General features: G+C 41.2%; 1 protein-coding gene across 1 annotated transcript in view; it reads right to left on the reverse strand.

Annotated features, from left to right (window-relative positions):
- Positions 1-1,523: 1,523 nt before the first annotated feature.
- The window catches only part of rin2b (Ras and Rab interactor 2b), a 48,460-nt gene continuing 22,773 nt past the window's right edge, over positions 1,524-27,210 (reverse strand). The window contains exons 8-13 of the mRNA XM_088341607.1: positions 22,095-23,417; positions 17,819-17,901; positions 16,107-16,332; positions 14,861-14,992; positions 9,945-10,108; positions 1,524-6,807 (exon numbers count right to left, since the gene is read on the reverse strand). Coding sequence (XP_088197733.1) covers positions 6,424-6,807; positions 9,945-10,108; positions 14,861-14,992; positions 16,107-16,332; positions 17,819-17,901; positions 22,095-23,417 — 2,312 coding nt within the window. The 3' untranslated portion in view covers positions 1,524-6,423. The remainder of the gene's footprint in view (positions 6,808-9,944; positions 10,109-14,860; positions 14,993-16,106; positions 16,333-17,818; positions 17,902-22,094; positions 23,418-27,210) is intronic.

A 27,210-nucleotide genomic window follows, 5' to 3' on the forward strand; every position in this document is an offset into this window, starting at 1 on the left:
AGAAAACAAAGTCCTTCTGAAGATGCGACGAATACCAAAAAAAGCACAACAAGGGAAACAGGAGAGAGAAAATGTTGAGAACTAGGACACTGTTACCAACAAGGACGCTCATGATAAATCAACTCGGGAAGAATACAAAAAAACTCTTTGGTATATGAATTCCATTGTAGGTCCTAATGCACTTTATTCCATTGTTTATACAATTCGGTTGGTATATAACTGTCTGACCAATGAATTATAGTCTGTTTTTCACTAATGTCATGCCATGACTAACTAGTACTCCTCCCGCGATCGACCAGTAAATCGCAAACAACTGGTAGATCACAATCGACATAAAGGGAACCCCTGACTCGGAGAACAAAAAATGCTCATATGTCCTTATTGTCCAATTTATTTCATTTCCGAATATAGATGGCTGTTTTCACTGTTACAAGCAGTGTTCCCTCTAAACTGCGCTCGTGCGCAGATGCGCACTGCTCGCAAATTCTCAGCGCAGAAGAAAATCTAGCCAGCGCACAAAAATGAGGGCTCAAAATTACTAATTAAGAAGCGACTGAAGTCAAAGTTACAGCGCATGAATTTAAAAACACAAGGATTCCCCTGATGTTGTGTCCTAAATGCGGTATTTTGAGGTCGAGTCGAAGTAGAACAAGGTTGAGTAAAGTTAGTAGAGTTTGTCGAGAACCGGCTTCTTCGGCTCGGCTCACTAAAAGGAACCGGCTCTTTCGGGTCCTAAACGGCTTTTCAGGTTGTTTTTGCTTCTTTAATCCCAACATGAACAAATATTATGTAAAATTGTGCACAAAATGACTTAAAGGAATGGGTGAATAGAACAAAAAAGAAAAAAAAAACCAAAATGAAAAAGTAGTGAAAAGCTGAGAAAAAAAGGAACAAAAGAAAGAGAAAAAAGAAGGAAAAATTCAGAAAAAAGCCAGAAAAAAAGAAAAGAAAGAAATGTAGGAAAAAAGTAATTAGAGAACAAAAAGAAAAAAATAACAGATCGGAAAAAAATAAACACAATGAGATTTTTTTTAAAGGAATTTAAAAAAAAGGAGAAAAAAACACGGAAAAAAGAAGAAAAAGTCTGTGTTGCATTCAAATAATTTCCAATTTTATCAAGTAATTCTTGTTGCCAACATTGTACTTTCACTAAAAACTGTGATTAAGTACAGTTCTGTATCTTACAACCGACTCAATAAGCCCCCAAAAATGTTAATATTATGCGACAAAATATATCAGGAAATGAAAAGAAATGGATATCTTGTGAAAGAATTGTAAGAACAAATGCCGTTTGTAGGCCGTACAACCTTTGCAATAGTACATGAGTCAATTCATTCAAAAGAGAAAAATCATTTTGCATTGCCGGAAACTCAGCAAAATGCAACTTGATGTCAAGTTTTGGACATGTTTGATAATGACTTAGTTGCCACACTTGGGATTGCTGTTGCTCACTGTTGTTTCAAGCGTTGCTCACCGACTTTGTGTGAACGCTCAGACCCGTGGAAAATTAAAGGGAACATTGGTTACAAGTAATGCAGTTGATATTTATTACAAATTGAAATGTATTGGACGTCTTATGTTTCTTTGTTAACCAGTTCATGAGGTACAAAGTGCAGAAACAATCTTTTCAAACTTTGAGACACAACAAAGCATGTTTTGAATATATAATATGCATCGAGAGTAAAATAAGTTGCAATTGACCAGCAATCGCTGAGTAATACGTAAAATAAAATTAGTTACAATAGTTTTATGTGGTTCATTTATCAAAGTCAATCACAAAATGAACTGAGTGTTTGCAGTAGCGTACAGCAGTTATTGCTAAGGAGGTTATATACATTTGATTATCTAATGGTCTAAATAGGCAGCGAGTTCCCGGGTTCGATTTCAGCTACAGGCCTTCCTGTGATTGGATGTTCTCCCCTAGAATGAATGGGTTTTCTCCGGGCACTCGGTTTTTTTCTCCCATATACGAAAAACATGCATGGCAGATGAATTGGCAATTTAGGATTGTCCTCAGGCGTAAATGAATGATTGTCCGTTTCTGTGTGCTCTGCAATTTGCTGCATACTAGACTAGTGTGTCAACATTCTACATCTGAAACGTACTCACTTCCTGCATTTGAACACTTCCCCTTTACCACTTAAGATGCGGAATATTTGCTGGCGAGATACCCCAGCACAGGGGTGTCAATCTCATTTTAACTCGGGGGCCACACAATAAAACAAATATTCTCCCGGGGGCCGGAATAGTAGAGTATAGAAAGAAAGAAAGAAGAAAAAGAGAGGTTGGGACAAAGAAAGGGAGAAAGAGAGAGAGAATGTGAGAAGCAAAAGTGATAAAAAGAGAAATGGTGAGAGAGAAGGAAAGAAAGAGAGATGAAGAGAGAAATCCAAACAGGAATAGAAAGGAAGGGAGAAGGAGAGAAAAGAGAAGGGGAGAAAGAGAAGGAGAGAAAAAGAGAGAGGGTGGGACGCAGAAAGGGAGGAAGAGAGAGAATGTGAGAAATAAAAGTGATAAAAAGAGAAACGGTGAAAGAGGGAGAAAAGAGGTATGAAGAAATAAATCCAAACAGAAATAGAAAGAGAGAAAAGGAGGAGAGAAAAGAGAAGGAGCCAAAGAAAAGGGGAGCAAAGAGGAGAGAAAAGTGAAGGCAAGAGAGAGAAAAGAGATAAGGAAAAAAGGAAGAGAGAGCAAAAGAAGGTAAAAAGACGCAGAGAAAGAGACAAAGAGGAACATAGAAATAGAAAAAGACAAACAGAGAGAGTGAAAGAGAGTGAGAGGAAAAGGGATGCAAAGAGAGAGAGAGAGAGAGAGACAAAGAAAGAAATACAATTACAGTGTTTGTGAGAGGCACCTGGCTTTGGTAACATTAAGGGGACATATTTCAATCTGCAGCTCGTTTTTCTCTTGCGCTTCCTTCAGCGTTGTCTGGCGGGCCGGATTCAATCCCTTAGCGGGCCTGATCCGGCCCGCGGGCGGCCTCTTTGACACCCCTGCCCCAGCATAATACATTTATCACTCCTAACATATTCCCACCTTTCTCACTTGGCAGTCCAATTGATTACCAACACATCCCCCATGATAGCACACAAATCGGTTGTTAAAGGTATTCCCAAACAGAAGATGTCGTGTTCCTGCCAACAATTTTGCAAGTATATTGCGAAATAATCACGTGCATTGGGACTTCAGTCTCAAAGTTGATTTATCTGGCTTGTTTCCTGTAAAGCTGTGACATCATTAAAGGAAGACCATTTCAAAACGGCGAGTCCCATTAACACAACACGTGAGCCGACCTCTGAATAAGATAGCGATTGTAGTGCATTTGCATACCACTCATTTCTGCTTGATTGTGGCTTTTTCTTTGTGTTTTTCACCATGTGGTGTGGTATAGACGCTTCCCTACTTACGACCATTCGACTTACGAAAAACGGTGGATACGAATTTTTTTATCGGGATGTCGAAAAATATATACGGATATTGCTGCAAGCTAGATTTTGTATTGTGTGCACCTTTTTCTCGGGTACAGGACATTACTGAAGTACTTCTTTCTGCCGCTACCGGTGTGTGTGTCACCCAGCATCCACCCGGAAGAAAAAAAATAATCTGCTTCCTCTTCCTAGTTCGTGTGTAAACATTCTATACTGTCTATACTATGTCTTTACTAACTCCAGCGCGCTAAGAACTTTTTTATTGTTTAATATCTCGTGCATCCATTTAATATAGTTGGTGTAAAGTGTAAAGAAGAGGCGAGCCGTTTCTTTTGAAACAGAAGTGGAATAAGGAAGCTTGATACGGTTGAGAAAATGGTTGGATCGCTTTTTTTTCGGCCAGTCTCTAACACGGAGGAGGACCTCTTGAAGCTCATCTTCCAAAAGTAAGTGACACTTAAATGTAACTGGTCTGCATTTATATAGCGCTTTTCAAGTCACCGAAGACTTACCCATTCACACACACTCACACACCGATAGCAGTGTCAGCCATGCGGGGCAACTAACTGCTAATCCGGGGCATTAGGGATTCAGTGTCTTGCCCAAGGACACTTCTACATGCCAAGGCCAGCGTGCTACCTCCAGAGCTACTGCTGCTCTTCATGTACTAGCAAAGAAATCAAGTGTTCTTTAAAATTACAATTATGCTCAAATGTTAATCCCCAAGGCAACTGAAAGGCTTTCTTTGAGGTTTTGTTTGCATCAGTGCACACCTCACAAGTGGAATTTGCTGTCTTTAACTTAATTCATCTTTATAGAGCATTTTTTTTTATGATTTTTTTTCGTAGTACAGCTTACTTATACAAGCCTTAAACATACATTGAGAAATGTCACATCACACAGAGTGACTCAGTTAAAAATGTAGGTGTCATATTTGACCCTGATCTATCCTTTGAAATGCATGTAAAGAAAATTACTAGAACCGCTTTCTTCCATCTTCGTAACATTGCTAAAATTCGTCCTATTACTGTAATGCACTACTCTCCGGTCTCCCGAAGTCCAGAATCAAGTCTATTCAGCTGGTACAAAATGCCGCAGCGAGGCTTTTAACTAGGACAAAAAAGTCCGATCACATCACACCGATTTTGTCTAACCTGCATTGGCTCCCAGTTAGCCTTAGATGTGATTTCAAGGTTCTCTTAGTATTGTACAAAATCATACATGGACTTGCTCCCTCTTATCTTTCAGATCTGATTTCCCCCTATGTCCCGGTCCGAAGCCTACGTTCTGAGAGTGCCGGTCTTCTGGTGATCCCAAGAGCAAAGAAGTGTTCTGCTGGTTCGAGAGCGTTCTCCATCCGGGCACCGGTGCTGTGGAATGTTCTTCCCCGAGATCCGATCTGCAACCTCAGTGGAAATGTTTAAATCTAAGCTTAAAACTCACTTCTACTCTACAGCATATGAATAACCTACTCTTCTCGTTGGCTCTAGAGCAGGGGAATGTAGAATAATAGTCTGAAAAATAGTCTGTGTAATATAGTGTAATAACCTGTGAAGCCCTTTTAGACTCTTTGTGATTTAGGGCTATACAAATAAAAATGACTTGACTTGACTTGACATTCTATACAAAATATAGCACTGAAGCAACTTACGAACAAATTCAAATTACAAACGACCGTCTGGAAAATTTCGTTCGTAAGTAGGGCAGCGTCTTTATACCTCTGTCCGGCTAGCGCCACTTTAGCGGCGAAGCTGCCGAGGGCTTTCTTGTTTTGTTTGGTCTTGGTTGGCCTGGCTGCTCACCTTGTGTTTTTGACCGGCTAGCGTTATCGCCGGTTTTGCCGTGTCCCTTGGTTTGTTACCATGGCCGTTTTGCTTTTCGTTGTCGTTTCCTTGTTAACTTGCTGCTCCCTGCATGTATTTTATGTCGGCCAGCTTTGTGCAGTTAGCACCTTTTTGGCTGATTTCCCTTTGTTGTGACACTACTGCATTCACCTGTGACGCAACGCCTATGCATTCTCCCAAACTTCATTCAAAACACTCGGAACTTCTTTACTTATTAACACAAATTATGGTGTTCCTCCGTGACATCACAGCTCAGATAACATAGACAAGACATGCTGTTGTCAAAACGCATTATCTCGGAAAATAAATGTATTATACTCATGAACTATATACAGTGGAAGCTCGGTTCTCGACCATAATCCGTTCCAGAACCCTGTTCGAAAACCGATTTGTTCGATCACCGAAATCATTTTTCCCATTAAAAATAATGTAAATTGTTTTAATCCGTTCCAACACCCTGGATGTTTACCTTGAATGTTTAACGTAAACATAAAGCTAACCCAGGGTAATCGTACGTTCGCGTTATCGTAATCTTCCGTACGAAATATTACGCTAAAATGAACGTGTAAAAATAAAAAATCAGGTCGTTTACAAGTCATTTAGCACCCGGGTCTCCAGAAAAAGTGGTGAGCGGTTCATTGGAAAGGGGGCTCCGTTCCAACACCCTCAATGTTGGGCTCCGTTCCAACACCCTGAATGTTTAACGTAAACTTAAAGCTAACCCAGGCTAATCGTACGTTCGCGTTATCGCAATCTTAGGAATAGGATTTCTTACCTTTGTGGTAGTCAACAGAAGGCACTCGCACACCTCCTTCATTTTTGGCTATTATTTCTTTCTTAAATGCAATAGTTGTACGCACTACTTTTCTTTTTTCACCTGTAGCAACTTTGCTGCTTGCACTGACTTTCTTCGGAGGCATAATAAGGGGCTAAAACACCTGTACGCCGCTCAGCATCGCACCCTAGCAGACGCACCCGCGCATTACCGGCGTTCGAACTCCGATTTTTTGACCGAACAGCGAAGCAAGAATTTCTCGAAATTTTGGGTCGGACACCGATTTGTTCGAACTGAGAGGCGTTCGAAAACCGAGGTTCCACCGTATATAGATTTTATGCAAAATCCATATACCATTTCCTCATATTTTGCATGTTTAAGAATTTGGGAATACCTTTAACGATTGCTTGAATGCAATTGTTGCCGTTGAATATTCTCTAACTGAACAACTTGGACCATTAATAACGCTATCAGGTACACAAAGGTTTCGATCAGGCAACCTTCTGTACACAAAATGGAAAGTTTTGGCCCTGGGTCGGCTGTGAAGCTCAGCCTTTATTTGTTGCGGGTGCGTGTCAGGGGCCAGTTGCTGACAGGTGTCCTCAGTGACCAAGAAGAGAGCGTAGTCGCCCTGCTCGGAAATCTTGAATTTGTAAGCACAAAGTGAGCAGACCTCTTCTGTCGTGGTGTATGAGTTGACGAGTAAGGTTTTTGCAGTGCAGCCTGTATCCCCATCTTGCAGGGCTACGCGTAAATAGTTCTAAAGGAGAGGAAAGAAATTGTGTTTTAATGACTCTGAACACTTTTTCATTGGCGTTTCAAATGTACCGTAAATTCCGGACTATAGAGCGCACTTGATTATAAGCCGCACCCACCACATTTTAAGAGGAAAACCGATTTTGTACTCACACAAGCCGCACCTGTAAATAAGCCGCATGCGCCCACGTTAAAAAAATGTAACACAAACACCAAATTAACCCAAACCCGACTTTAAGTCCCGCGATTGAAATTGAATGTCCTTCATTAAAGTACACAGTCCAAAAGTCTCAGCCGGCAAAATGAACGGAAAATGATACCGGTACCTAAGGTTTGATGCAGACCTGCAGAGTCCGGGTACCCATTGAAACTAATCCAAGAAAAAAAAGTTCCAAAGGTAAGGGTGGGAAAAATATATATCCACTATTGTCCGCCGCGACAACAGGTCTCACTCACCTTTACCCTACTTCCCGTCAGCCCGCGTTTGCTCCGCCCCTCTTTTTTTATTCGCAAAACATATCAGAATAAGTGTCTCAAATAAATACATTACAAAAATATACAGGTGCAAATACATATTATACATCGGTTACACATATTTACAAAGAAAGACGGTACACCGAGAGAGTTTTCAAAGCTTAATATTATAACTTTCATCCCAAACCGTGCCTGTGAAGGGTAGCAAAACGCTACTAGCAACACGCTCGCAACACAGTAAACGGGTCTGTTAAAAAAACATACCGTGCTTGCAGAAACCGCGGTTAACCGTCCTTATCTTACTCCTTATAACTGACGTCATCAAAGTCGTCTTCCCTAGTATGGGAAAGAGACTTTGTCTTATAGACGTCGTCCCACGCTCCCTTATTCAAAAACACGCTAGCAACACGCTCGCAAAGTGAAGTTTACGTGCAGTAGCTGTTTCCTTCTTTATCGGACTGCTCGTTTACTTTTAGCTCGAAAGCTACGTCATGTGCCTTTCTTTTTGCAATTTGCATGATGAGGGTATGTTTACGCTAATTTAATTTGTGCACAAGCCAAGAAGTTGCAGTCTTCTTCGCAGCATATATTCCAGCAGTCTAAATCTTACCTTTTGTACTAGAGAGCCGCTGGCGGCTGTTAAAAAAATTACATGAATTGGCCGCATCACTGAATAAGCCGCAGGGTTGAAGGTTTGGGAAAAAAGTAGCGGCTTATAGTCTGGAATTTACGGTACTTATTATACATTACTAAATAGTTCAGAACCAAATTGTGGCCATTTTTGTTTGGCGGGTCAGATTAAAAAGCCTGAGGGCCCGCATAAGGCCGCCCAGGCAGTATTTTGCCCACCACTGGGTTAAGTAGTTGGATAATTCACTACAAACGTTACCGTTCCACTCTGGAACCACATTAATGAGTTCATTAAAGTGCGACTTATTAATGGGGAAAGGAGAAAAACATGAGATGCACAAATAAGGACACACTCTAAAGACAGGAAATTACGTGCTTTCCAGATTATAAGGTGCACCCAAAATCCCCAAATTGGCCAGAAATTTGATTGTTCGCATTATATATGCGTTAATACACGAGCTATTATGGTATTCCACCGTATTAGTAAGATTTTTGATCAATCGAACAACATCATTGACCACAATTGCATTACACCGGCTGCAACGAGAATCGAACCCGGGTCATGGTGGTGAGAGCGCTGACATTAGCGACTAGACCACCAGTTATACTAATTATAATAATAATAATTGATTTCATTATCACATTTTTACTCACGGTGCCAGAAACTAAAGTTAGAAAAAGGAGGAAAGAGAAAGTCATTCTGAAAGATAGTTTATAGTTATCGGTATCGCTAATGGTCTATGGGTTAAGTTTCAGAGCTGTTGGAGGCATGATTCCTGCTGCATTACCGTAAATTCTGGATTACAAGCCGCTACTTTTTTCCCAAATGTTCAGCCCTGCGGCTTATTCAGGGAAGCGGACAATTTATGTAATTTTTCTAACGGCCACCAGCGGCACTCGAGTACATAAGGTAAGATTTAGACCGGTGGAATTGTGCGCCGAGGTAGACTGCATCTGCATCCTCTTAGTTTGCGTTCGAATTGTCCGTATGATAAAGGTTCGTTCCGATTATGAGGAAAACGCCCTTGATGGCGACAGTTATGAGGAGAAAGCTAAAGACGGTCTAACGTGAATTTCGCAATTGCGGTACGGCTTTTTTTAACAGCTGCGCTCTATGCGTTGCGAGCGTGTTAGGAGTAGCGTGGTGGTACCTTTCACAGGCACGGTTTGGGATGAGAGTTATATTATTATTATTAAAGCTTTGAAAACTCTCTCGGTGTACCGTCTTTCTTTGTAAATATGTGTAACCATGTATAATATGTATTTGCAACTGTATATTTTTGTAATGTATTTCTTTTAGAGACTTATTGTGATATGTTTTCTACGAGCGAATCAAAAAGTAGGGGCGGAGCAAACGCGGGCTGACGGGAAGCGGGGTAAAGCTGAGTTAAATCTCTTTGTTGTTGCAGCGGACAATAGTGGATATATAATTTTCCCACCCTTAACTTTGGAAATATACATTTTTTTTCATTGGATTACTTTCAACGGGACCTGGACTTTAAAGGTTTGCATTAAATTCTAACTACCGGTATCATTTTCCGTTCATGTTGCCGATTGTGGTGAATGGATTGTGTACTATACCTGCAGTTACAATCGCTGCACCTAAAGTCAGGTTTGGGTTAAACTTGCGACTGTGTTACATGTTAAAATGTTGACGCGTGCGGCTTATATACAGGTGCGGCCTGTGTAAGTACAAAAGCTGTTATCCTCTCAAAATGTGGTGGGTGCGGCTTATAATCAGGTGCGGATTTCACGGTAAGTGCTCTGCCATTTTGACAAAGGACAATTTTTGGGGGGGTTAGGGTTAGGGTTAGTGCGTCTTATAGTGCAGAAAATACAACACTTGACTCCTGCATACAAAAAAAGAGCAAGCGCTCAGTCAAAATTAAGATACAAAAACATTACTAATAGAAAACACAAGACGAGACCAATACTTCAATAAAAACTGTTTTTACCGCCTCCCTCAAAGACAGAAGAAAATAGGATCTATTTAAAATTCCAACAACTCACAGCCTGGGATCAGGTCAGGTTTGCTACCTGAAAGTCATCCACAGTGGGTGCTTCCCGCCGAGCTGTGCGACGGCGGTGCCATTGATGTAAAGTGTTTCTTGCTTCCGAGCTCAGCACCCTTGCTGCCTGCTCCTCTTGAAAATTTTTGATGAGTGCCATAGCTCCATAGGCACTTGTCAGGTAGTAGCCTCCTAAGATGAGAAGAAGCAGAGAATCTCAACACTGCTATGGTAAATGGTTTGGTTTTAAGGTTTTCTATTTAGAGCTAATTGGCTGTGCCACTATAAATCACATTAGTCAATACACCTTATGTGCAACCGGGACACATTATCAGTGACTCTCCCAGGGTCAACGGGTGTTTCGGGTCTTAGTCACCCTCACCCAGGCGACCTAGTTGAGGGTGATTAATCCCCCAACTTGTCCAGGTAGCGTGCTATGCCACGCCTCCCGCCTCCTCAGCCAGAGCCAGCGTGAAGCCTTTTCAGCTGCTACCAGGATGTTATTGATGGCTCTTCGCCTGTGCAGTCCACAAATCCCAAGAAGCCCCAGGACACTGTAAAGACCTGCCTGCAAAACCTTTGGAACCTGAATGACTCTCAGCGGGCTCTCCACCAATTCCTTCTGCATTCAGCCGCTAGATCGGCATACCTAGCCCTTTTCCTCTCCTAAGCTTCATCCAGCTGGTCTGCCCAGGGGGGCTGTAAAATCAAGGAGCACCACCTGCTTGCTGGCTTCAGAACCGCAGTGTTGTAGCTGTGATAATGTCTGAGAATCAAAATGTCTTCCCTATGTTCTGTAAAGGGAAGAGGTCTAAATATAATGGAAGCTAGAGCTCTTGTTGGTGATAGAAAAGAGTGGAGAGGTGTTGTGAAAGGATAGTGGGATTGTGGACGCGTTCTTAAAGATGGGCTGGGCACCCGTATGATGCGGCAGGGGTAAACCAGTGAAAGCTGTCGGGCCCTGCTGTTGAACAAAATGGTGTGTTGTGTCACCCTGACCCGAGTGACATGGCCGCTTTCTGGTGTCCCGTTTCATCCGGAGGGACGAAAGCATGACCAACTAAGGTGCCGAGGTGCCTAACTTGTTTCGGTGTTTGGGCAATTGGGTTGGCCATGGTCCAAAAATTTTTGTGTGTGTTTTTTTTCTATTTTTTCCCTTTTATGTTCTCTGTTATTGTATGTGTTTGTCTTGCTGTCGGTCACCCCTCTTGAGGGATATGACCAAGGCAGATAGATAGATGTTCTGGAGCTTGCAGTTGGGATAAGGCTCCTGAGTCTTATTGAAGGATTGAAGTTTCTCTGCTGCTCGGACAAAGGAAATCTCTCTCCTGGTTGAATGTTCCTGCTATCTGGTTATGATGCCAGTGCTGATTGTGTCAGCTGGCAGGACCTGGTTGTGGTGCCACTGATACCTGTCGTCTCCCGAGGTCTTTGAGCAACAGCTGAGGATGTGTTCTAATGATTCTCTTTTCTGACAGAGGTGAGTCTATCCGGCCCCAGATGAACAGGTTGGCAGGGCTTGGGAGGACATCACACACGGATTTGACCAAGAATTTAAAGTAGTGTGGTGCTTCCTTCCAGAGTTCAGTCCAGGTAATTTCCACCCCTGCTTGCGCATGCCCACCAATTTGCTGACGTATTCCTCTTCCACTTTAGCCCGACCCTCGTCCCGAAAAAGCTTTTACCTTTTGTAGAACAAAGCATTGCAGACATAAATAACACACATTAGCCAAATTGGTCTACATTTAAATAATTATAGTAATGGTTGAGATACTATTTAATCAGAGTCACTGACGCACAAAATAGCCCACGAGGGAAAACGGTTTAGAGTTAGCCCCGTTAAAACTTAGAAGCCAAAACGATTTAACCCAGGGGTGTCAAACGTGCGGCGCGGGGGCCAGATCAGGCCCGCTAAGGGATTGAATCCGGCCCGCGAGACAACGCTCAGAGAAGTGCAAGAGAAAAACAAGCTGCAGGTTGGAATATGTCAACTTGATGTTACCAAAGCCAGGTGCCTCGAACAAAGACACTGTACTTGTATTTCTTTCTTTTTTTCTCTCTCTCTCTCTCTCTCTCTCTCTCTTTTCCTCCCTTTTTCTCTCACTCTCTCTCTCTCTCTCTCGCTCTCTCTTTTTCTCTCACTCTCTGTGTCTCTCTCTGTTTGACTTGGCGCCAGCTGCAGCTCGTTGCCTGATTGGCTTCCCTCCTATTTAAGATCAGTGCTCTTACTCACCCTTTGTCAGTCCGTCAACAAACCTCTGCACCCACAAGACTTGTGTATTGACTCTGCCCGGTATCCGGTATTCTCCCATTCTCTCTTTCTCTCCTTCTATTTCTCTTTGGATATCATTCTTTCTCTCTCTTTCTTTCCCCCTCTCTCACTATTTGTCTTGATATCTTTTTTGTTTCTCACATTCTCTCTCTCTCTCTTTTCCTCCCTTTTTCTCTCACTCTCTGTGTCTCTCTCTCTCTCTTTCACTTTCTGTGTCTCTCTTTCTTAGTTTCCCTTTGTCTCCTTCTATCTCTGTGTCTTCTTACCTTCTTTTGCTCTCTCTTCCATTTTTCCTTTTCTCTCTTTCGCTCTCTCCTGCTTCCCCCTTCTCTCCTTCTCCCATTCTCTCTTTCTCTCCTTCTCTTTTCTCTCCTTCCCTCTTTCTCACTTTCTATTTCTCTTTGGATATCATTCTTTCTCTTTCTTTCCCCCTCTCTCACTATTTGTCTTTATATCTTTTTTGTATTTCACATTCTCTCTCACTCTCTCTTCTCTCTCTCTTTCTCTCTTTCTTTCTTTCATTGTCCCACCCTCTCTCTTTTTCTCTCCTTCGCTTTGTCTTATTTCTTTCTCTCTTTTTCTTTCTCTCTAATATAATAGTCCGGCCCCCGAGAGAATGTTTGTTCTATCGTGTGGCCCCCGAGGTAAAATGAGTTTGACACCCCTGATTTAACCCCTTAACAGTCCTTTAAGATTATTCTAAAATCCCAATACAAGACAGACACAAAGTAAATTGAATGCTGTTGTTGAACCATTCAGTGGACAGTTTTTGTCTCTTTTGAAAGATAACACTCTTGAAGTTTTGTCCCTAAGTGAAATAATCACTGCAGGTTCTACTAACATAGACAATCTAAGTTGGAGCACAGAGAAATAGAAGGTTTTTATTGTTGCCTGATTATTTTTTTTTTGTAATCGCAGGCCTGGAGATGAGTGTAGCATGGACATCTTAGCTGGAAAACAGTTGGGACGATAGCATGAAGCCTTACCTGGTCCCAGTTCAAAGTTGTTCACAATTGGAAAAACTAAACCGGAGTATTTTAGACATTTTTAAGGGTATGTCTAGGTGGTTCCAAAAGTACCTTTTTGGAGAATTCAAAAGGACTGATGACTTGTAACATTATACGGACACGTCTTTGCTTCTTAACAGTCTGATGGCCCGCCAGCATTAACGGGTTAATAGCATGGGTTACCACTGCTTTCATGGATGAAAAAAAACAAAAAAAAATCCCCCAATGCTCTTAAAAACACAGTAAGAGAATGGCTTAAGAGGAATGAAACCAGAGAAAGGGCAAGTATTTTACAAACTCTTGTCATCTTGATATGTGGATTTAAATTGTTGTATTTGGTTAGATTAAATTGCATGTATTGTATTTTGAGATACCGTAAATTCCGGACTGTAAGCCGCTACTTTTTTCCCAAACTTTCAACCCTGCGGCTTATTCAGTGATGCGGCCAATTTATGTAATTTTTCGAACGTCCGCCAGCGGCGCTCGAGTACAAAAGGTAAGATTTGGACTGCAACTTCTTAGCTTGTGCACAGATTAAATTAGCGTAGACATATCCTCATCATGCAAATTGCAAAAAGAAACGCACATGACGCAACATTCTAGCTAAACCCAATCGAGCTGTCCGATATAGGACTTACTTGGCGAGCGCGATGCTAGCGTGTATTTAAATATGGGAACTACGTGTATATGACAAAGTCTCTTTCCCACATCGAAGGAAGACGCCTTTGATGACGTCAGTTGTAAGGAGGAAGATGAGGACGGTTTACCGAGCTTACTACAAGTACGGTATGTTTTTTTAACAGAGCTGTTTACTGTTTTGCGAGCGTGTTTCTAGTAGCGTTTTGCTACCCTTCACAGGCACGGTTTGGGATGAAAGTTATAATATTATTATTAAAGCTTTGAAAACTCTCTTGGTGTACCGTCTTTCTTTGTAAATATGTGTAACCATGTAGAATATGTATTTGCAACTGTATATTTTTGTAATGTATTTATTTTAGAGACTTATTCTGATATGTTTTGTACGAGCAAATGAGAAAGAAGGGGCGGGGCAAACGCGGGCCGAAGGGAAGTGGAGTAAAGGTGAGACGTGTTTGTGGACGCGGCCGACAATAGTGGATATATATTTTTCCCACCCTTACCTTTGGAAATATACAATTTCTTCCTTGGATTACTTTCAACGGGCACCTGGACTCTGCAGGTCTGCATTAAATGTTAAGTACCGGTATCATTTTCCGTTCATTTTGCCGGCTGTTTTTCAGAATGTAACGGGTATGGGTTAATTTCGTGTTTGGATTGCGTTTTTTCAATGTGAGCGCATGCGGCTAATAGACAGGTGCGGCTTGTGTATATACAAAATCGGTTATCCTCCCGAAATGTGGTGGGTGCGGCTTATAATCAGGTGCGCTCTATAGTCCGGAATTTACGGTATGTACAAATTGTTTTTTTTTTTTTCTTTTAATAATGTATTGGGTACAGCTTATAGTCAGGTGCGGCTTATAGTCTGGAAATAACGTATTCTTAATTAGTGACAAAATATTGAAAAAAATATTGAAAAAAATATTGGGCTAATACATAGAGTCTTCAGTTAACCTGAAAATCAGGTTTTTGGTATGTGTGTTCAGGCAACACTCAAAAGCACCTCACTCTAATCATCTAGATCAGTACCTTCTCCTTGAAGAAGAGATGGATCCAGCAGCTCCATAATATACTGAATATCCATGTCCAGCTGAGGCATGTCACACTGAGCTACCACATACGTCAACATGGGCAGGAAGTCATCAGCACCATACATCCTCCCTGGAAGGAAGCACAAGCAGCGGCATGTATGCTGTGAATACAGGTCATAAAGGGGGCAACAGACCTTCAGGCTACACATCGACTTTAAAACTCAACAATACACACCAGGGGAGAGATGAATCCAAATATCGATATTATTGATACTAAACAAGTACTTGGATCGGATTTATATAATTGTCCTGGGATGTATACCCCACCCCTTCATCAATTTCCTCAAAGCGGCTCTTCTATGTGTAAATAGAGCAGTGCTTCCCATGTTCTCCGAATGCCCTCAGCCACTCTCCAAATTTATACCTTGTAGTGTGACAGACAGGCAAACATCTAGTACCTCTCCCTACCTGGCCTGCTGCTGCATTTTGCCTGCCAGGCAAAAGAGAGGGCCGAATCTACATGTACGTCATTATGCAACAAAAAAGGACAATGTCAGGTTCCATTTGATTGGTAATGTGATACGCTACTGTGGCAGATTTACATAAATACGTGTAAAAAGCTCACTTAACTGAGAACAACGAGCTACAACCAAAAAGGTCAACATGTTACTGTTCCTGAACAAATCTGTTGTCACTATGGCAACAGAGCTAAAAGAGCTTGCTCGCATTGCTGGTTTCTTGGTTTGACACTCTTTAATTTTGCTGTGTTGTTGTAGTGGAAGTATTCTATTTTTTTATATCGTTGAGTTTTTAGATTGTATTATTACTCTATTTTCACTTTCTGACATTATTTTAGAAATATTGTGCAATCGAAGGTAATTGATAGACATGTTGACATTGTTATCTTTTTAGTCTTTATACTGTTAAAGTTTGTATTGTAGTTATGTAATAAAAAATGAAACAGGGTTTTGTGTCTTAAATATTTGCGTTGTGTTTATTGTGAATATCAACTATTTTACGGGACAGGGTTCAATTACTTAATGATCCAAGCAAAATCTATCGATATCGGATTAGTATTAATCGATACTACGAAGGATTTACTTGGATTGGATCGATGCTAAAATTCCCCGCATTGCGCACTGCTAGTAAACAAAGTCCTACCGTGTATTTCATTCTGTAAAAAACACACACGAGCAATATCAGTGCTTCAACTTCAAGTTCAGATCAAAACCTCCATTTAATACCTGAGTTGTCCTGCATAATGGTATAGATGAGCTTGCACACACGCAACAGCAATGACACTTTTTTCTCAGGGGAGTACATCTTCCTCATGCTGAGGAACTTGTGACGAATCTTCTCGATGGCCACGGGGTCCGGTGGTATTGCACCATCCACTCCCAGCTCTTGAGGCTTCTTTGATTTTGCCAAGGCCAAATTTTCTTTCAGCCTCTGCCAATCTCCACTGCTCACCTATCAAGGATATTCAAAAATATCAAAGACCGTTTTTCAATTTATGCATAGGGAAAGATGGCCCGTCAAAACTTTCACATTTGTCTCCAATGCCATTAGTGACTGATAATGAATTCTGTTTTTAATATTACAAACCTGCAAAGGACATTGCATAGAATGTCAGTTTGTTGTACCTCACTGTCGTTCAACGTTTAGACTATTAGTAACGGTTTACATCATCGTCACTATTGGCCAATTACCGTAAATTCCGGACTATAAGCCGCTACTTTTTTCCCAAATGTTCAACCCTGCGGCTAATTCAGTGATGCGGCCAATTTCTGTATGAGTACAAAAGGTAGGATTTATACCGGTGGAATATATGCGAGTGTGTAGCTGGCGTGTTTTTGAATAAAGGAGTGTAGGACGACGTCTATATGACAAAGTCTCTTTCCCATACTGGAGAAGACGACTTTAATGACGTCAGTTATAAGGAGGAAGATGAGCACGGTACCGTATTTTTTTTTTTAACAGACCCGTTTTCTTGTGTTGCGAGCGTGTTCCTAGTAGCGTTTTGCTACCCTTCACAGACACGGTTTGGGATGAAAGTTAAAATGTTATTATTAAAGCTTTGAAAACTCTCTCGGTGTACCGTCTTTCTTTGTAAATATGTGTAACCATGTTTAATATGTATTTGCAACTGTAGATTTTTGTAATGTACTTTGTAATGAGACTTATTCTGATATGTTTTCCAAGGGCGAATCAAAAAGAAGGGGCAAATACAACGGGGGCTGTTGGGAAGTGGAGTAAAGGTGAGACATGTTTGTGGACGCAGCGGACAATAGTGGATATAAATTTTTCCCACCCTTACCTTTGGAAATATACTTTTTTTTTCCTTGGATTATTTTCAACGAGACCCAGACTCTGCAGGTCTGCGTCATATCTTAACTACCGGTATCATTTTACGTTCAATTTGCCGGCTGTTGTATTTGGACTGTTTACTTCATATTCAGTCACAATTGTGGGACTCAAAGTCGGGTTTGGGTTAACTTCGTGGTTGTGTTACATGTTTTAATATGGGCGCATGCGGCTTATATACAGGTGCGGCTGCTGTAAGTACAAATGCGGTTATCCTCCTAAAATGTGGAGGGTGCGGCTTATAATCAGGTGCGCTCTATAGTCCGGAATTTACGGTATATCTTGTTTTATTTCAATTTCCATACCCTTTAGGGAATATCTGCTTTCATAAACTAGGAGATTTAATTCAAAGAAAGAGAATTCCACCAATACATATGAGGAGATGCAGAGACGATGCAGTCGGATCAATCAATTGCGTATGCATGCACAGATAACAATGAACAAAGGACTAACCTACCACTTTCAATCAGAGTATTTGCCATCGGACTAAAAACAATATGTACAAGGCTTCACGAAAAGACGAATATTGGCAATATTTGGGTCTTAATGAGATTATTTTCTGCATGTAAACGAATAAAAGAAAATCTTCAACCTGGAATTCGTGTAAGGCTGAGTCGATGAAAGTCTTCAGGGGCTTCAGGACACTCTTGTGCATGGCTTTTTCCAGCACCAGTTCTGTTGAATATAAAGCATCACGTCACAGTTTTAGTTTTTATTGCACATTTGTTTGTCAATAGTAGCTGTGGCAATTTGTCATGACCAGGACTGAGTTATTTCACGTCAAGTCATGTTTATTTGTATAGCCCTTAATCAAATATAACACAGACAATATAATACAAATCCAACACTACATAGAGGAGTGATGTTAAACTTTGGTGCTGTATCCAGACTTTTTGGCCTGAAGCAAGCCGGCCCAATACAAGATTTTCAACTCCAAATTGTTGGCTTTGTTTTTAAGTAATATGCTTTATTGTTCAACCAACATTAGTAACCTAGAGTACCTATTATATAATAATGGATGACAAAGATTAGACAGACAGACAGACAGACGGATACTTTATTCATTCCTGTAGAGAAATTCACTTTTCCAGCAGTATCCTTGTATTAAAAAATGAAATTATAAAATAAAAGATAAAGAATGCAAAAATACCCAATATAAAGTTTTGCTATAGAGTAGTCTAATCGTGCTACGGAAAATACACACTATAATGAAAATAAGCTAATATGCAAATGTGGGGGTGGGGTTTAATGTGGGCTTTTACTCCCTTCCACTTAAATGATTGTTTTTTAACATAGCACATTTATTCACAAACAATGGGGAAAAAGATTTTTATGTTTGGCATTGTGAGTTATTATAACATTTCAGTGAATGCAGTTTTACACCTGATGCAACTCACCGAGCTATACGAACTCAACACTGCCCTTTAGCGGCCTGAGAGACCATTTGGTTAAAGTTTATACAAAAAAATTAAAACTTGACCTTGAGACTCACTTTTTTTACATGCTCAGAAATTTATGGCGGGCCTAATTGAATCAACCTATGGCCCATGATCCAGCCTGCAGGCCGTAAGTTTGACATGCTTGTCATAGAGCATACTCTTGTCATTTTTTAAATTCCAAATCAGTAAAACAAAATTGCCACCACAAAACCAATGACTCTTTGAGATGCGTGTATGTTCTTTTAGTTGTTTAGTGGGTGTAGTCTCAATGTTGACTTAAGCTCCATGTCTGCACTGCAAAAATAAACTAATGCTTACATCTTTGTGGGAACAATGACAGAGGAGTGTCAAGTATTTGATCAGCAGCAAATTAGGAATACATCGCAAAGTCAATAGTAAAAAGCATCCTTTATGTTTGTATGATAACCCGAACATAACGAAGCCCTTCCATCAGGAGTTTGCAAAATACTGCCATTTATGGTCCACGTACAATTTTTCAGCAGCCCACAACATATACTGAAAATGAGTTTCTTTTTAAAAAAAACGTGTTTGCATATACTGAAAATGAGTTTCTTTTTTAAAAAAACGTGTTTTGCATAATACTGACTATTGAAAAATAAAACACAAGAACGTTCTTATATCTTTTTCTAAATCAAATAAATAGTTTTAATGCTTGTCATAGGTTAGCAATGATAACAAGCCACACAGTTAATAGATTTTCATGAATAAGTGACACCGTTTCCATTGGCCAGCCAGATCCCTCTGCTTGTTTTGGTGCTTTTTACTTTTAAGAAGACCTTGATAATGATGTCTCCTCCCGTTTAAGGAGGTGCGGGATTAAAAGTGTTTATAGGATAGGGATGAGAAAAGTCAACAGCAGTAGAGACATTTTCAAAAAAGCATTGTGTTGTGATTTTTGAGTTTTAAATAAAGGTTTTGAAGATAGATTAAAGGTAGGGAAGTCATTAAATGTCGAAGATGACTACCATGACTTTGTCACTGCGTAGATTAGTCTTTTAAACCCAAGCTAATGAGACCCAAAGTAGGAAGAAGCCATGATGCAGGGGATAAGTTGTTGGAAATAGTTCAATACTTTGGATGATCAAAATTACATTTATTGCTGCTAAGCTAAATAAAACATGAAGGGAAGACTCCATTCGTAGGGTTCGCCATGCGTTGATAGATCTAATTTGATATTCAGTATCTATATTGGGTCCCTGTGTTCAGTTGATACTGCCATTTATGGCCCACCTACAATTTTTCAGCAGCCCACAGCATATACTGAAAATGAGAGTTTCTTTAAAAAAAAAACGTGTTTTGCATAATACTGACTATTGTAAAATCTCCCAAAAAACGAATAAACTTTTTTCGATTTAGGGAATAACATTTACATAAACACTCATTTCTACTTCGCTTAAAGGAACTCTATATTATTTAGTTGCCTTCCAGGTCATTAAAATAATACAATGTTGATTTACATGATAAGCAATAACATGAATATGAATAAACAGGCATATGAACGGGAATTTTTGTTTTTTGTTTTTATATAATATGGTTAAAAAAAAATCACTCATAAAAAAAAAAAAAAAATTAAACAATAAGCAATAGCATGAACTAGCATATAAATGGGCATTTTTTAAATACTTTTAAATTTGTAGATAGATAGATAGATAGATAGATAGATAGATAGATAGATAGATAGATAGATAGATAGATAGATAGATAGATAGATAGATAGATAGATAGATAGATAGATAGATAGATAGATAGATAGATAGATAGATAGATAGATAGATAGATAGATAGATAGATAGATAGATACTTTATTCATCCCCTAAGGGAAATTCACATTTTCAGCATTGTATGCATTTTATATAACATGAGGCTCCTCTAGAGAGAAATGACAGGATGACATGATTGTCTGCCATTTTGCTACTAAGGGTAGCCAAATTATAAACATTATTATGATCATTACTATTTGCAATCTACTAGATGAGACAATTTTTGTTTATTTTTCATGATTTTTACATACACAAGAGGAAATATCTTAGCACAAAAAGAGCTGCATTTTCATTAGAACTTTGTAATGTAATGTTTACTTCCTAAATTACAGGAATAGATTTAAAATCTTGGAGAACTGATACTGGGTGACTCACACGCTTGCATCGACAAAACATGACGCGCAATCGTTTCCACAACCACAAATTGTTTTTTTTGTTTTTTGGGTTGGATGAGAAATACGAATGCTCAAAACAAGCATATTTACCAGGTGCTAATTAGATAATTTTATTTTATTTTATTAAGAATTAAGGTTTCCATTTTACTACAAAAAAAAGTAAAACTATCTTTTAAAATTACACTTTAAAACGTTTTTTATGTGCATGCAATTAAAGATGTGTTATAAATCAGTGGTCGGCAACTAACAGACAGAATCCAGAAAAAAAAGTTGCCTCCTTTTTAGCTTATGCAGCATTTATTCATGTGAACACAAATTTCTTTCACCCCAAAAAACTCATAGTTACTGTGCACGTTGTACACAAAATACTACCATAAATAAGCAATGATTGAACACATTATAAATACTGCTGACAACATTTGCTTGGCATTGGATGCTACAGGAGTCAAACCCGGATCAGTGAGAGCACTGAATTTTACTCCCTAGAAATGTTAATAATATAAAAAAAGGGATTCGATTTTATTTTTATGATCACACTATTTTTTTACTCATCGTGCCACATTATACATCGTTGTAAAGAGTTCATCCAAAACGACGTGGCACCTTGAATAAAAATAGTGTTTTGATGAGATCAAATCGAATGCCTATTTCTGTGTCATCTAGATCCCTTGTGGTGCCGTGATTATTATTATTAATTCTCCATCCGGGCACCGGTGCTGTGCAATGCTCTTCCCCCTGAGATCCGATCTGCAACCTCAGTGGAAATGTTTAAATCTAAGCTTAAAACACACTTCTACTCCATAGTATATGAATAACCTATACTTTTCGTGGACAAGATCTCTGTATTATTTGTGATTGCAACATCCTTTGCTGTCTGGTAATCCTGAAAGGGGGATGCCACATGTGTGGTCCCTTCTCAAGGTTTCTTCATTTTCCTCATGTTGAGGTTTTTGAGATTTTCCCTGCCCTCATGTTAGTTCCAGATCAGGGGATGGTGTAATAATAGTCTGAAAAATAGTCTGTGTAATACCATGTGCAGCCCTTTGAGACTCTTTGTGATTAAGGGCGATACAAATAAAAATGACTTGACTTGAAATCATTATATTTATTTATTTGTTTTCTATTGTTATTATTTTCGTAATGATTACTAATGTCACTATTGGGCCAGGCTACAAGAATATTTTAGACATTGAACTGGTCCGTGGTACAGAAAAGGTTGAAGAGCACTGTTATAAATGGAATAAATCACTTACCAATCCCATCCTCAGGGATGAGTGACTCAATTGGAGGGTCCAACTCAGAGCTTTGGCATAGGTACGCTTTCATTTGCGTCATAAATTGCCTGAGTGTCTGTAAAAAATCCTCTGCTGATGTGTGGCAACTACGATTCTCCTGAACAAAACTTATATAGTCCTGGACCAGTGAGCCGAAATACGAACTTTTATCCCTGGAAAGTTCAGCAATCTTTTTCACTGCTCGTCTTTCAGGAGTCATCAAGGAGGTGAGCATGCCGCTGACTTTGCGCAAGCGTCCCTTCAAGGCCTGTGGTATAATAAACGATCCTCCGCCGAGGCTCACAGCCACCCTGCGTCTTCTAGTTTTAAAAGTCGGACGGAGACGCATTTCTAAGTCGGCCTCAAGGCCCACCCCGTAGTCCTCCTCCACTTCCTCATCGCCGTTATCATCCTCCTCGCTTGTGTCCTCCACGGTGTCTTGATAGTTAAGATGGCATGACTGCTCAGAGTCGAGGCCCAGGGAGAATCCAGGAGATTGCGAATAGTCCAACGAATCAGTAGAAGTCGAAGACATGCTCATGTCACTGAGGCGTTGAAGTCCTCTTTCCGTTTTGGATGGAATCACGCTGCTTTTCTCCAGCTGAACATCCTCCCGAACAGGAGAGGGGAGCTTGACTTGAGACAACGCTTTGGCAATGGTTTCATCCTCAAGGGCGATGTGGCAATGTTGAGGCAGAACAGGCTTAATGGGTCTCGGAGGGGGCTGATTTGAAGGCACAGGGACTGGTGAACTCGTTTGAGGGCTGCTGTGTTTCATACCCCCTATGGGCGGAGGCGGGGCCGGGCGCCTGACTAGCTGTTTCCCTGGGGTCAGCATGGTTTTGGGTTTGGTGGTAAGTGCCTGAGCTCCAGGTGGAGGTGGGGCTGGTCTTTTGCGTTGCATCAAGCGAGGTGGGGGCGGTCGCGGAGGGGGTTGTGATTTGCCTCTCAGCTTAACCTCATTTAAGTGTAGGTCCTTCTCTTGGCATTCGCCTCTTGGAGGTTTCATAGACACATGATAAGATGATGGATTTTCCTCACAGCGGTGATGCCGAGACTGGAAAAACAGCAGGTTGACGAAGCAGACAGTGGCATTGGAATGCCTTCTGTCGCTTTGAGAGGAAGGGGCCCGGTGACGTAATGTCGGTGGCGCGCTGTCACACTGGGGTCCGGTATGACTTGGGCAAGAATCTCTGTCCTCCCGGTTCCTGTTAAACCGCTGAGGGCTAAGGGTTCGGCTGGAAGGGCGACAGGGACTGTGGGAGGTCGGCCGCTGGTTGCACAGGGCAGAGTCCCAAAATCCTGGAACAGAGAAAGTTCAACTCAGCTAATTACTGCATGACCATTCAATAAACTCTCCGAGCAGACATCAAAGCAAGAACATTATCCGCGACATCACTCTCGTGTGGTTCTCACCACTTGTTAAAGGGTCGTCCTTCTAGTTTTCAAAACTCGTCTCTGTTGAAGTGTGTTTTTCTTCGTATTGCCTGTGGCTGAGACACACTTGGCATTGTGTCTCTTAGCTCTGATCAAGCTGGTGCGTCACATTGCCAAAGAGAGGGAGTTGCCAATGTTATTCAGGGAGTGGGCGGGCACTCCACAAAAACCATACTGTAGTTCCTCCATTCTCCTTTCAACTTTGTCCTCTCCTATGTTTCAATGAGACTACGGAACAATGCAGTGCCATTTCTAGATGATTAGTTGCGAGTTCCTGTTACAATGTAAACACTAATTGTCTCGTTTACTCTTTGAATCTAAAGCACTTTGACGCAGGAAAATGGACAAGTATTAGTTTGCGTGCCCCAAAGAGACAAATGTCAGTCTAAATAAAGAAACATTGACTGTCACATTATAGAACAGCTGCACTCATATGTCTTGAGATTGAAGACTGAGGTATGTGGTTCATGTGGGTTCATGCAAGCAAGTTAGACTACAACTAAAACTATAGTTACAAAAGCACATGTGATTTTTGTTGGGATTTCATTGTTGATGTTTTGCAGTTTGTTTGTCAGACAGATTGGACAAATGCTCCAAATGTTTGTCTTCCACAATAAAAGTATCTGAAGATCGGTTTGTTTTATGCAATAAAGTAAGCATTCTTTTCAGGCAACACGCAGCCTTCAATTCCTGGAATGCTAGCACTTTTAGGCCTGTTTATTTGGCTTCAGTTCTGTGTTAAAACTTTATCTCCTATGAAGTATTTTTTATTTGGTATTCTGCTTAACTGGATTGGAATGTTTTCAATGGTTTCCAATTTAGAGTAAATGAGCACACTTTATGATAACAGATATGATTCACAAAAACAGAATTGTTAAAAATCCTTTTTTTTAAATGCATAACAAAACCAGTACAAAGTACAAAAAAATATATACTGTATTGTCACAACTATAAGGCACACCTAAAAGCCTTTATTTTTTTCAAAAGCTGACCATGCGCCTTATAATACAGTGCGCCTTATATATGGATCAATATTGAGTCTCAAGGTATCGACACTAAGGCAAGCAGCCTCCAACTAGATTTTACCCCAAAGGCGAAGTAGTCCGCGGTGTATGGTGAGATTTCTATATCGGCGTTTCATTAATAACCGATCATTTAAATTGGTCACTATTGGGTAAGTTATTCGGAGGTAAAGGAGGCGGCTCTGTTTTAGCATTAACAGGCTCGCATAGGCTAGAGCAGGGCAAAACAAAGCCTGCATTTGTCCGAAAAAGATGAATGCAAATCACAAGTTAGGTTGCTCTACGGCATGGAGAAAACATTTTTTACTAGTCTGTATTTGTAAACAGGAATTATGTCGCTAAACAGACAGCTAGCAACAAGCAACGTCCATCGATGCAGATGCTTTTTGGCGGATTTTTTCTTTTATTTGTCGGCATTATTGTTTTGGAGTGTGTAATAATTTTACATGATTGGATTTACTACACTCACGGATGTAAGAAGCCCATGGTTGCGTATTTTTATTGAACGTGATGGCTGCGAGATGACTTTGGTATTTCCCCGAGTATCTCGTTTCAGACTGATCTTGATGTTTCTTTGAGGAGTCTATTTTTAAATTCAATTCAATTAAAAGTATTTGTTATTCAAAGTTGCCATATGCACAGTAAAGATCCACGTTTCCCTGCACAATGAAATTTTTACTTTGCTGTTCACACAGTTTCCAGCGAAAAAGAAAATAGAAACTAAGAAATGGTTGGCATTTCTTGAATCCCAAGAGTTTAACCTTGCTAATGATATGTGGAATGACGCATTTGAGCTATTGGTGACATTGTACAGACACCGTGTCTGAGACACGCATTTGCTTCTTTGCGAGCCGTTGGAATGTTAAGGGTTTAATAAGTTTGACTGAACTATCTGACTGTTTTGTCGATCTTCCCATTCTAGCGCCTTATAGACCAGTGTGCCCTATGTATGGAAAATATGTGACAGAAAACTATTTTTGGGGGGTGCGCCTTAAAATCCGTTGCGGCTCATAGTCGTGAAAATACGGTAATTAAGAAATACGAGAACTAATAACATTGTAAATAAATGTTGGTTTGTTTGCAGAAATGTTGCTCTTTTTAAGTATTATTTTCCCTCTGTTACTATAGTATGTACTATTTTGATTATTATTGTCATGATTACCCAAGTGGAGCCACCTGGGGTAATCATGTGGCGCGCTGGAATGTGCTTCCTGATTGGTTAATGCTCCCTTTTTAAACGCGTTACGCGGAGAACTCTGGGTCGGAGGATTACTTCTGTACCCCGTAAGACTCTCCCGATTACATGTGCCTTCTTGTTTACCTGATTCTGCCTGCCTGCCTCCGATCCGACCTGCCTCTGATTCGACCTGCTTTCGTCCCACGCTACGATCTTCTCTTCAGTCCTGGTAAACTCGACCTGCCTTCGTCCCACGCTACGATTGATCACGTCTCCCGCTAACCCTTACGCTTCCCCAAATAAAGAACTGTACGAACGCTCTGGGGTCTCCTGCTCTGTTCTGGTCCTCCCTGACAGAATCCTCCGACCAGAATGGACCCCGCGTTCGTACATTTGCCCCCTGACCACTATGAAAGCCTGAATCAGCAGCGCAATTCCCCTTCAGAATGTGCAGTTCGGCAAGTCCTTTCCGACGTGGCAAAATTGGCTAAGGCACCTCCGGCCGTATGACTGCGCAATGACTCCCATGCCTGCCTGTTCGACTCCCATGCCTGCCTGTTCGACTCCCATGCCTGCCTGTTCGACTCCCATGCCTGCCTGTTCGACTCCCATGCCTGCCTGTTCGACTTCGACTCCGCTGCCTGCCCGCCCTGAGTCCGACTCTTCTGAATCTGCCCGCCCTGAGTCCGACTCTTCTGAATCTGCGCGCCCTGAGTCCGACTCTTCTGAATCTGCGCGCCCTGAGTCCGACTCTTCTGAATCTGCCCGCCCTGAGTCCGACTCTTCTGAACCTGCCCGCCCTGAGTCCGACTCTTCTGAACCTGCCCGCCCTGAGTCCGACTCTTCTGAACCTGCCCGCCCTGAGTCCGACTCTTCTGAACCTGCCCGCCCTGAGTCCGACTCTTCTGAACCTGCCCGCCCTGAGTACGAGTCTTCTGAACATGTCCGCCCTGAGTCCGAGTCTTCTGAACATGCCCGCCCTGAGTCCGACTCTTCTGAGTTGACTCTCCTGATTTTCCTGTGTTACCCTGTGACGTGCCGTGGGTTTATTTATTTTTTTTTCTGGGGAACTTCTGGAGCCGTTCCTTGAGGGGGGGGTTCTGTCATGATTACCCAAGTGGAGCCACCTGGGGTAATCATGTGGCGCGCTGGAATGTGCTTCCTGATTGGTTAATGCTCCCTTTTTAAACGCGTTACGCGGAGAACTCTGGGTCGGAGGATTACTTCTGTACCCCGTAAGACTCTCCCGATTACATGTGCCTTCTTGTTTACCTGATTCTGCCTGCCTGCCTCCGATCCGACCTGCCTCTGATTCGACCTGCTTTCGTCCCACGCTACGATCTTCTCTTCAGTCCTGGTAAACTCGACCTGCCTTCGTCCCACGCTACGATTGATCACGTCTCCCGCTAACCCTTACGCTTCCCCAAATAAAGAACTGTACGAACGCTCTGGGGTCTCC

The sequence above is a fragment of the Urocampus carinirostris genome, chromosome 8 (assembly GCF_059441175.1).
Source record: "Urocampus carinirostris isolate Australia breed hairy pipefish chromosome 8, RoL_Ucar_1.0, whole genome shotgun sequence".
Lineage (NCBI taxonomy): Eukaryota > Metazoa > Chordata > Actinopteri > Syngnathiformes > Syngnathidae > Urocampus > Urocampus carinirostris.